The sequence below is a fragment of the Chlorocebus sabaeus genome, chromosome 11, assembly GCF_047675955.1.
Source record: "Chlorocebus sabaeus isolate Y175 chromosome 11, mChlSab1.0.hap1, whole genome shotgun sequence".
Taxonomy (NCBI): domain Eukaryota; kingdom Metazoa; phylum Chordata; class Mammalia; order Primates; family Cercopithecidae; genus Chlorocebus; species Chlorocebus sabaeus.
Genome location: NC_132914.1, coordinates 90,643,042 through 90,654,642, shown reverse-complemented (window position 1 = coordinate 90,654,642; position 11,601 = coordinate 90,643,042). Strand labels below are relative to the sequence as shown.

The following is an 11,601-nucleotide window of genomic DNA, read 5'->3' as shown; positions in this document are numbered from 1 at the left end:
TAGAATGAAATGACGTTGTTTGGGCTATTGACGGTTTCTTGCCCTTCACATCTTGAGTCCTGGGTTTTAAAATAATGGGAGGAGTTGGGCGTAGTGGCTCAAGTCTGTAATCCCAGCACTCTGGGAGGCCGAGGCGGGTGGATCACGAGGTCAGGAGTTTGAGACCAGTCTGATCAACATGGTGAAATCCCGTCTCTACTAAAAATACAAAAAATTAGCCTGGCATGGTGGCGGGCACCTATAATCTCAGCTACTTGGGAGGCTGAGGCAAGAGAATCGCTTGAACCCGGGAGGCGGAGGTTGCGGTGAGCTGAGATCGTGCCACTGCACTCCAGCCTGGGTGACAGAGCGAGGCTCTGTCTCGAAAATAAATAAATAACTAAAGGGAGGAATTTGTTCTAATTAGTTTATGACACATGCTTGGAATTATGTTCTCTTGAGTGTTACTGCACCACACATACTTGAAGTCAAGTTCCCGAGATGCTTATGAATAGGTGAGTCACGGAGTGATGCGTAAGTCCAGACAGCTGTCAGGAACTGCCTTCTGGTCAGTGGCTGTAGGAGCTGGGATAGTCATAAGCAGGGCCATTCAATTACTGCCAAAGAAGGCTTAAGGGAGCCAGGTCATCTTTTGTGCCCCATAAACCAAGTGGCAAAGGTTCCAAGTGAACCTTGGCATTTGTAGTATCTCAGCGGGCAGTTGGGTTGATGGCTTCTTTGTACTCTAATTCTTTTTTTTTTTTTTTTTTTTTTTTTTTGAGATGGAGTCTTGCTCTGTCATTCAGACAGTAGTGTAGTGGTATGATCATGGCTCACTGCAGCCTCAAACCCCCAGAGTCAAGTGATACCCCTACCTTAGCCTTCCGACTAGCTGGGATCAGAGGCACACGCCATGACGTCCAGATAATTTTTAAATGTTTTGTAGGGAGGAGTCTCCCTATGTTGTCCAGGCTGGTCTCAAATTCCTAGCCTCAAGTGATCCTCCTGTCTCAGCCTCCCAAATTGCTGGGATTACAGGTGCGGGTCACTGCACCCAGCCTGTACTCTAACTTTATTTCTTTGCTGGGATGCTAACAATAATTCCCGGGTCTAGTAGTGGCTGTAAGGACTAGGCATGTATAATAGTGTCCTAAAAATACATTTACTTAGTCATTACTCTGACAAGTATTTATTGATGGTGTACTATGAATGGGAATAGGCTGGGCAGGGTGACCTACACCTGTAATCCGAGAGTTCTTTGAGGCCAAGGCAGGAGAATCATATGACACCAGGAGTTTGAGACCAGTCTCAGGAACATAGCAAGACTGTCTCTACAGAAAAATAAAAAAATTAGCATAGTGTGGTGGTACACACCTGTAGTTCCAGCTACTTAGGTGGTAAAGCAGGAAGATTCCTTGAGCCTAGGAGTTCAAGGCTGCAGTGAGTTACAATCATGCCACTGTACTCCAGCCTGGGTGACAGAGCGAGGTCTTGCCTCTTAAAAAAGAGAGAGAGAGAAAAAAAAAAAGGGATAAAAATATGGCTGGTACATAGTTCCTACCCATGTCAGGTGAGACGGATATGTCTAGTATTAATTACAGCAATATAGGAATGCTAAAATAGGATTTTGCCTGAGATTCTACAGAACCTACAGAAGAAAAACCCTTAGCAGTGAGCTAAGATCACGCCATTGCACTCTAGCCTGGGCAATAGAGCAAGACTGTCTCGGGGGGGAAAAAAAAAAAAGAAAGAAAATTAAGAAAAACCCCTAATCTTGCTCATAGAAATCAGATGGAATCTTGCTCTGTCGTTCAGGCTGGAGTGCAGTGGCATGATCTCGGCTCACTGCAACCTCCACCTCCCAGGTTCAAGTGATCCTCCTGCATCAGCCTCTAGAGTAGCTGGGACTACAGCGTGCACCACCATGCCTGGCTAATTTTGTATTTTTAGTAGAGTTGGGGTTTCACCATATTGGCCAGGTTGGTTTCAAATACCTGACCTCAGGTGATCTGCCTGCCTCGACCTTCCAAAGTGCTGGGATTACAGGTGTGAGCCACCATGCCTGGCCCAAGCTGAGTCTTAAAGGACGAATAACAAGAGTCCACACAGGGCTGGGCAAGGACATTCTAGGCAGAGGAAATTGCAAGCACAAAGGGGTGGAGGCTACCAGCAGCATGTGGCTTTGGGGGAACCAGTTTTCTTGAACTCAGGCTGTTTGGGAGGCATGGAGTAAGATGAGGATGAAAAAGTAGGCAAATGGTGAAGGGTGTGTACATATATTATGGTAAGTGTTCAAGCAGTCACAGGGAGGTTATGGGGATTGGAAGGGAATGTTTAAAAATAGCTGGAGGCGAGGTGGAAATTAAAGGGTGGGATTTAGGTAAGAAATGTTAAGGGGCTGAATAAGGCAGTGTGGCAAGCAAGGAGCAAAAATGACAGATTTGAGAGTTACCTGAGAGGTAGAATTGATAGCACTTCACTGGTTAGATTGACTGGGTGTCATGAGAGAAAGGGTGGTGTCAAGGATGCCGCCCTGGTTTCTGGTGAGTCCTCTTGGTTGGGTGGTGGCGCTGTGACTCATGTCTCACAGACCTTATAATAGGAGGTTGGATCACCCTGGCACCATCTCCAACACAGTTTGATTAACAAAGTGCTAAAAAGAACTAAACCACCACAACAAGAATAGCAGGCTAGTGAGTTTCCAGCAAATGAGAAAATTAGAACATCCCTTACAGATCCATAACTCATAAATTTCACTATGGGTGAGCTCAAGATAGGCAATTCTCCACTAGTTGAGGAATCTATGAATTTCAAGGGGGACAATTTAAGCCTAAAACTGAAAACAAATTTGATTCACTTTCTTTCTTTTTTTTTTTTTTTTTAACAGAGTCTTGCTCTGTCGCCAGGCTGGAGTACAGTGGTGCAATCTTGGCTCACTGCAACCTCTGCCTTCGGGTTCAAGCCTCCCGAGTAGCTGGGACTACAGGCGTGCGCCACCACACCTGGCTAATTTTTGTATTTTTAGTAGAGATGGGATTTCACCATGTTGGCCAGGATGGTCTCAATCTCCTAACCTGGTGATCCACCTGCCTTGGTCTCCTAAAGTACTGGGATTACAGGTGTGAGCTACCGTGCCCCGCCAATAAATTTGATCCAACTTCTATACTCCATGCACATAATCAATTGTCCCTTTGTGTAACGAGCGTAGTATGGATTTACATAACATCCTAGAAATAAATGTGGTAGTTCCACTGGGATAATGTGATGAGACTGATTTTCCTGGAGTGCCCTACCTTCGTTATTTGTTCTACCGAATAAATTCCTGTGTGTGATTCAAGGCCCAGTTCACATCCTGCCTTCAGGAACCTGCCCCATATGATGTCAGCCTGCATTTAGCTCCCTTGCCCTGACTTCCTCTGCAGCAATTTGGGGTTTATTATAGGCTGCCTCGAATATCTCATTTTCATTTTCTCTGAGTCCCCAGGACTCATCTTATTTACCTGTTGTAGTCCTCTTGAAATTTCAAGTTTCTAGCCTCTACCTTTCTCTCTCTCTCTCTCTCTCTCTCTCTTTTTTTTTTTTTTAAGAGACAGGGCCTAGCTCTGTTGCCCAGGCCAGAGTGCAATGGCGCAATCATAGCTCACTGCAGCCTCAAACTCCTGGGCTCAAGCGATCCTTTTGCCCCAGCCTCTCAAATCTGGGATTACAGGGATTACAGACATGAGAAACACTGTTCCCAGGCTTTTTTTTTTTTTAACAGAGGTTTTTTAAAAAAAATCATTCAATGATATTTAACAGTGTAAACAAATATACAATAAGTGTATTGTGAGGATTAAAAGACCAAAGGGTGGGGGAATTGTAACTATACTATCATAAGGTTCTTAAACTGTAAGTGCAATAGTGTAATATTATTTGAAGGCAGACTCTTGTAAATAAAATATGAACATTGTAAGCCCTAGAACAACCACTATTTCTTTAAATTGACAGATAAAATTGTATGTATTTATTGTGTACGACATGATGTTTTGAAGTGTACATACACTATGGAATGGTTAAATCTAGCTAATTAACAAATGCAATATACATCACGTAGTCATTTTTGTGGAGACAACACTTAACATCTACGCTTTACTTTTGTATTTCGGTCACCTGCAGGGTAGCAAGAATTACGTTCCGCCTGCACTTATACCTGATATGTGCCCACTTGTTGATGAAACATATGTTTACTCTGTGCCAAACACATAATCGAGCCCCAATCTGCCTCCCTGACTTCATCTTCTCCTCGTCCATGAGGTTCTAGCCATAGCCACTTGTTTCCACCTTGGGGCCCTTCCACCTGCTCTTGTTGCCTGGAATGCCCCTTACCTAGAACTTTCTTCTTTTTTAAAAATTGTTTTTCTTTTATTTTTATTTTTCACTCCTCTCAGCTCATATCTATCCAGAACTTATTTTTATTTTTATTTTTTGAGACGGGGTCTCACTCTGTTGTCAAGGCTGGAGTGCAGTGGTGTGATCTTGGCTCAGTGCAACCTTCGCCTACCAGGCTCAAGCCATCCTCCCACCTCAGCCTCCCGAGTAGCTGGGACTACAGACATGCAACACCACGCCTGGCTAATTTTTGTATTTTTAGTAGAGACAGGGTTTCGCCATGTTGCCTGGACTGGTCTTGAACTCCTGAGCTCAAGTGATTTGCCCACCTCAGTCTCCCAAAATGTTGGGCTTACAGGCGTGAGCTGCTACGTCCAGGCCAGAACTTTCAATATCAGGTTTCCTTAATCTCATTTCCTCAGGGAAACATTCTGTGATCAGTCTCCCATGTTATTATCTAAAATAAAGCCAGGTGTGGTGGCTTACAAATGTAATCTAATGCTTTGGGGGGCCAAGGCAGGAGGATTGAAGTCAGAAGTTTGAGACCAACCTGGGCTACATAGCAAGACCCTGTCTCTAAACAAACAAACAAACAAACAAAATATATATATATAAATTAGCTGGGTATGGCTGGGCAGGGTGGCTCACACCTGTAATCCCAGCACTTTGGGAGGCCGAGAAGGGCAGATCACGAGGTCAATAGATTGAGACCATCCTGGCCAACATGGTGAAACTCCATCTCTACTAAAAATACAAAAATTAGCTGGGTGTGGTGGTGAGCACCTGTAGTTGCACATGCTTGGGAGGCTGAGGCAGAAGAATCGCTTGAACCTGGGAGGTGGAGGTTGCTGTGAGCCAAGATCATGCCATTGAACTCCAGCCTGGCGACAGAGTGAGATGCCATCTTAAAAAAAAAAAAAAGGCCGGGCTTGGTGGCTCATGCCTGTAAATCCCAGCACTTTGGGAGGCCAAGGCGGGCGGATCACAAGGTCAGGAGATCGAGACCATCCTGGCCAACATAGTGAAACCCCATCTCTACTAAAAATACAAAAATTAGCCAGGCGTGGTGGTGCATGCCTGTAATCCCAGATACTCGTGAGGCAGAGGCAGGAGAATCCCTTGAACCAGGGAGTTGGAGGTTGCAGTGAGCCGAGATCATGTCACAGCACTCTAGCCTGGCAACACAGAGAGACTCTGTCTCAAAATAAATAAATAAATAAATAAATAAGCTGGGTGTGATGGTGAGTCTGTAGTCTCAAGTACTTGCAAAGTTGAGGTAGGAGAATTGCTTGAGCCCAGGCATTTGAGGTTGCACCGAACTATGTTCATGCCACTGTACTTCAGCCTGGGCAATAGAGTGAGACCTTGCCAAAAAAAAAAAAAAAAAAAAAAGCAAATCCACTCTCTTGTTTAATTGTTTATGGTCCATGTCCCCCTATCTGGATGTAAACTACATGAGGGCAGCATTAGGTTGCCTAACTCTTAGCAGGTGCTCTGTAGGTACATTTCGAATGGATGAATATGCTGTTAGGTGCACAGGCACCTGCCTTGCTAGAGTTCACAGACTTTGTGGAGAAGACACGTAGTAAGTACCTTCGTGTAACAAATACAACAAATGAAACAGTGCATGTAGAAACATGGTGACTTAGCTGGGCGCGGTGGCTCAGGCCTGTAATCCCAGCACTTTGGGAGGCCGACGTGGGCAGATCACTTGAAGTCTGAAGTTGGAGACCAGCCTGGCCAACATGGCAAAACCCCGTCTCTACTAAAAACCCAAAATTAGCCGGGCGTGGTGGCACTTGCCTGTAATCTCATCTACTTGGGAGGCTGGGGCAGGAGAATCGCTTGAACCCGGGAGGCGGAAGTTGCAGTGAGCTGAGATTGCACCATTGCACTCCAGCCTGGACAACAAGAGTGAAACTCCATCTCAAAAAAGAAAAAAAAAAAAAAAAGAAGAAGAAGAAGAAATATGGTGACTTATACCAAAGAAGGGTAATTTAGAATTTAGTCTATGGGTTCCAGGGAGGGTCTCTTTCAACCTAGCAAAGTTTAAGTGGAGTCCTGAAGGATTTCACAACTCCTTTACCCACTGCTAAATAGGAACCAGTTTTCTTGTGCTTTATGCTACCTGGAATCTCCTTCAGTTTTGACTCCTAGGACAAGATCTTTGGTTATTGATGGGATACAGAGGTAATGAACCCTTCTAGTGATTTTAAGGCACTCAGTACTTTTAAGATATATCACAAACAGATAGTCCATTTTAGTTCATAATAAATAATAATGCTTCACTCCAGCCATTTCACCATCACATTTATTAATGGAACTCAGCATTACAATTGTTCATGCATTCATTTAACTCCCACAAATGTTAAGCTGATGCCACGATCTACTGACAAATTCCGTTACTTGGTCTCCTCTTTTATGCTGAGGCAGTTAACCTTCATGCTGTTGTGGTTGTTTGTTCCACCGCTAAAGCACTGGTGAGTTAGAATTTAACCGGAGAGAGTTTTTTTCCTCTTCATGTTTTGTGATACTGCTAGTGAAGCACTTTCTCAGAAGCATTTTGGGTTGCTACGCTGATGATCTACTTTTAAAAATGGTCTCTTTAGTTATTAATTCAACTCAAACTTGCACTTCATATCAAAAATGTCACTGCCACATGGCTGATGGATAAATACTTCATTGCTAGGAGCAGAGCCAAATAAACAATCACAGCTTTCCCTTGCCCTGTTTTATAACCCACTGTAACTATCTCTCCATATATTTATTTCATTGCTGCAAAAATTGATGTTTGCTGATTCAAAGTCTAGTTGGGGCTCATCTCTAGGGTCAACTAAAAAGGTCTTTGTGTTTGGAGAATCAAATTATAATTTCAGCCAGTTTCATCATCTCTTCAGCAGAAAAATGGGTGTGTGACCAGAATGCACACTATGTATGTAGGCTGGAAGGTGGGACTTCATTATTCCAAAGCTGCAGCCAGGCACCAAAGGGCACAAATCAGAGAAGGAATGGGTATTGTTGGAGTCCTCTGTTTTCCAGCCCTCTTTCTTTCTGTGTGACCTTGGACAAATCTCACCTCTCTACGTTGCAGCTTCTTCCCTGTGAAATCAAGAGGGTGGATTGGATTATCTGTGGGCTCTGGAAGGCAGCCAGAAAATTTACTGAGGGGGTTGTGGAAATCTCTTATTATGGAAAATTTATTTGGGAGGGTTGCTAGGGGGCTCAGTGGGGTAGCTTTTGGCTGCTTTGAAACCAGTGAGACAGAGAGAGACAGAATAGAAAATTGTGCTTACTGTGTAAACAGTTAATAGTGCTATCAATTTCGACCTCATTGCCATATAATGGAGATAAGAATCTCATTATTCAGAGACATGCAAATGTGGCGATTTTAGTCTTTACACACAGCCACTTAATCACCATGCCACTCACACTATGTAATTTGCTCTGTGAACTCAGGCACATAAAAAATGTCACCCTAATCACTGCCAGTCATGGCATCACTGAAGACAGCACCAGAATAATAGGTGTTTGAAAGGGGACATGCTGAGGACTGCACTCTTGCAAGGCAAAAACAGACAGCCTAACATAATGGGCTCTGATTGGCTTTGCAGAGCAACTGGCTGGAAATTGACACGGCTGCCCCCAAAATGGCGGCAAAGTTTGAAGTTGGCCCTAAAAGATCAGTCTTCAAACTGGACTAGTAGGATTGGAAATGAGAGCTCTCAGTGGCCTTGAAGAGAGCCATGTCACTCATTTCCACTATGCCAGAAATATAGACCTTTAGGAATTTCTTTGGCCTAGATCTGTGCTGTCCAAGATGGCAGCCACTAGCCACATGTGGCTACTGAGTACTTCTTTTTTTTTTTGACAGAGTCTCGCTCTGTCACCCAGGCTGGAGGGCAGTGGCACGATCTTGGCTCAATGCAACCTCTGCCCCAGGTTCAAGTGATTCTCCTGCCTCCCGAGTAGCTGGGATTATAGGCACCTGCCACCATGCCCAACTAATTTTTTTTTTTTTTTTTTTGTAGTAGAGACAGAGTTTCACCATGTTGGCCAGGCTGGTCTCGAACTCCTGACCTCAGGTGATCCGCCTGCCTCAGCCTCCCAAAGTGCTGGGATTACAGGTGTGAGCCACTGCACCCAGCTGCTACTGAGTACTTGAAATATGGTCAGTGCCACTGAGTGTAAATGTAAAATGCACACTGGATTTCAAAGACTTTGCCCAAAAAAAAAAAAAAGAAATAAAGAAATGTAAATCAAAAAGAGAATGACAGGCGCAGTGGCTCACACACTTTGGTAGGCGGAGGAAGGCAGATCATTTGAGGTCAGGAGTTTAAAACCAGCCTGGCCAATGTGGTGAAACCGTCTCTACTAAACATACAAAAATTAGCCAGACATGGTGGCACGTGCTAATTAATCCCAGCTACTCAGGTGGCTGAGGCAGGAGAATCGCTTGAACCCAGGAGGCAAGGTTGCAGTGAGCCGAGATCAAGCCACTGCACTACAGCCTGGGTGACAGAGTGAGATTCTGTCTCCAAAAAAAAAAAAAAAAAGTAAAATAGCTCAGTAATAATTTTTATATTGATCACATGTTGAAAAAATATATTGGATATATTAGGTTAAATATAATGTATTAAAATTAATTTCTTTTGTTTCTTTTTACTTTTTTAGTGTTAGTATTTAGAAAATTTAAAGTTATATGTAGCTCACATTTTGTTTCTGTTGGACAACACCGGCCTACAGAAATGAGATGCTTGCTTCCTCTAGTTGCTAAGAGACTCTATCTTGTTTTTCTTGCTGTCTTTACAAACTCAAGTTCCTTTAAAGATTCTTCACGTTGATACAAGGAGCCTGCTTCCTCATTTGCCATTTGGGTAGAGTTCTTCCTATCAGCCCACTCATCATGCTCATCATACCTTGCTGCCAACAAGACTCTCTATGCTGATGACTTGAGGAAAACACGCTCCTCTGGTTGCAAATAAGGCATTGTTTCTAAAGGCATCTGTCTCATAGTTCTAGATGGATTATGACCCATGGCGGTCATTGGACTGTAAACCTGACACAGGTTTAACCTTCTGATGGAGCTTGGTTTTTGTCCTAGAAAAACTATAAAGGAGAAAAACAGTGGCACATAAAGAACAGCTTATGGTGTAAAGAGAAGTGGGAGTCCTGGGTCGATGTTAGAAGACATGAATGCAAATCCCTGGCTGGCTATTAACTAACTTAGTTTGATTTGGACAAATCACTGTATTTGAGCCTCAGTTTCTCTATCAGATGCCTATAAAATGAACTAAAAAATGCTTTCTTCAGAAAATTGCCCAAGTATTAAATGACCAGCCTGGCCAACATGGTGAAACCCTGTCTCTACTACAAAAAAAAAAAAAAAAAAAAAATTAGCCAGGCATGGAGGCAGGCACCTGTAATCTCAGCTACTCCGGAGGCTGAGGCAGGAGAATCGCTTGAACCTGGGGCAGAGGTTGCATTGAGCCAAGACCATATTTGTGGGCTGAAAGTAATTGTGGGCTGGGCATGGTGGCTCACACTTATAATCCCAATACTTTGGGAGGCTGGAGTGGGAGGATTGCTTGAGCCCAGGAGTTCAAGACCAGCCTGGGTAACATGGCAAGACCTCATCTCTACAAAAAATAAAAAACATAGCCTAGCATGGTGGCATGTGATTGTGGTCCCAGCTACTTGGGAGGCTGAGATGAGAGGATCACTTGAGCCCAGGAGGTTGAAGCTACCATGAACCACATGTCACTTCACTCCTGCCTTCCAGCCTGGGAGACAGATTGACACCCTGCCAAAAAAAAAAAAAAAAAAAAAAAAAAAAAGAGCTTGTTAATTACAAAGCTTTATTTATGGTGGCAGTTTTATCATAGAGGGGTAAATCCTGTGGACAGATTGTTGTGTTTGGCCAGAAAAGTGTTTTTTGTTTAGTTGAATGGGAATGCCTCTAGTTTGTCACAGTCTTTATCGCTTTTATCTTAATTCTCCTGCCTGGCTGCTGAAGACAGATATGTTTGTGTACCTTGCAAAAGTGAGAAGTGCAATGCGTAGTAACACAGCTATGTTACTGAGCGTAGCCTGTGTAGTAGGCACTATGTACTAGGTACTATGCTAGATGCTAGCTGACGCAATTCCTATCCCTGGGAGCTCTTAGCCAGCACACAAATTATAGCACAACCAAGGCCAGATGAACAGACACTTACCAAGTACCTGCTGTGGGCTGGCCACTGTTCCAAGCTACTGCGATAAAATTTGTTCTGCTTAGAACAAATTATATGGGGATTAGGAAGAAAGACGAGCAACTAACTGCCTTGGAGGCGGCTGTTCAAGAGGAAGTGGGGATATTCAAGAAAGAAAAGTAACGTTTTTGAGCCAAGACTGGGCCATGTGTAAGATAAGGCACTTGTCATGCACTTTCATCCTCTGAAAACAGCTCTCAGAAGCAGATATTATTATCTTTGTTTTGCAAAGGAGTGCAGCTTATGAGACCTGCCCGAGGCTACATACAAGGGACAAAGCTAGGATGTGAATCCAGGTCCTTCTTAGTGGGCCTCAGCCCACAGTAAGCCCACTCTGCTTCTCCCAGGGATTAATGAAAGAATGATTAATCACAATTGTTTTATTTCTGTTTGTAGGGTTTTCTCTCCTACACCCTAATAAACCCAAAATTTATTTACTATTAAAGTTATAATGAAGTACTTATGAATGCATACAAATTTGTACAAGTGCTTATTTTTTCAAGAAAATTACCTGATATAATATTAACGACAAGATGAAATAAAGATACGACTCATGACTTTTGTCTTTTTTTTTTTGAGATGGAGTCTCGCTGTGTCACCCAGGCTGGAGGGCAGTGGCGCGATCTCAGCTCACTGCAAGCTCCGCCTCCCGGGTTCACGCCATTCTCCTGCCTCAGTCTCCCGAGTAGTTGGGACTACAGGCGCCCGCCACCACGTCCGGCTAATTTTTTGTATATTTTAGTAGAGACGGGGTTTCACCGTGTTAGCCAGGATGGTCTCGATCTCCTGACCTCATGATCCACCCGCCTCGGCCTCCTAAAGTGCTGGGATTACAGGCGTGAGCCACTGCGCCTGGCCTTGTCCTGTTTTAAAGTCACCTTATGGAACAATACATCATGAAATCAATCGTTGTACCTCTAGGAAATTTACCACTGGAGCTCTCTTCCACTGGTGTGGATGTTCTAATTGGTTTCAGGTGGCTGTCTCTGCCATTTTGGTGACTGGC

General features: G+C 43.8%; 1 protein-coding gene across 1 annotated transcript; it reads left to right on the top strand.

Annotated features, from left to right (window-relative positions):
* Positions 1–1,649: 1,649 nt before the first annotated feature.
* On the top strand, positions 1,650–8,509 carry LOC140712822 (protein GVQW1-like). Its single transcript, XM_073021311.1, has 2 exons — positions 1,650–1,845; positions 8,384–8,509. The coding sequence occupies exons 1-2, from the start codon at positions 1,771–1,773 to the stop codon at positions 8,507–8,509; spliced, it is 201 nt and encodes a 66-aa protein (XP_072877412.1). The 5' UTR covers positions 1,650–1,770.
* Positions 8,510–11,601: the final 3,092 nt, after the last annotated feature.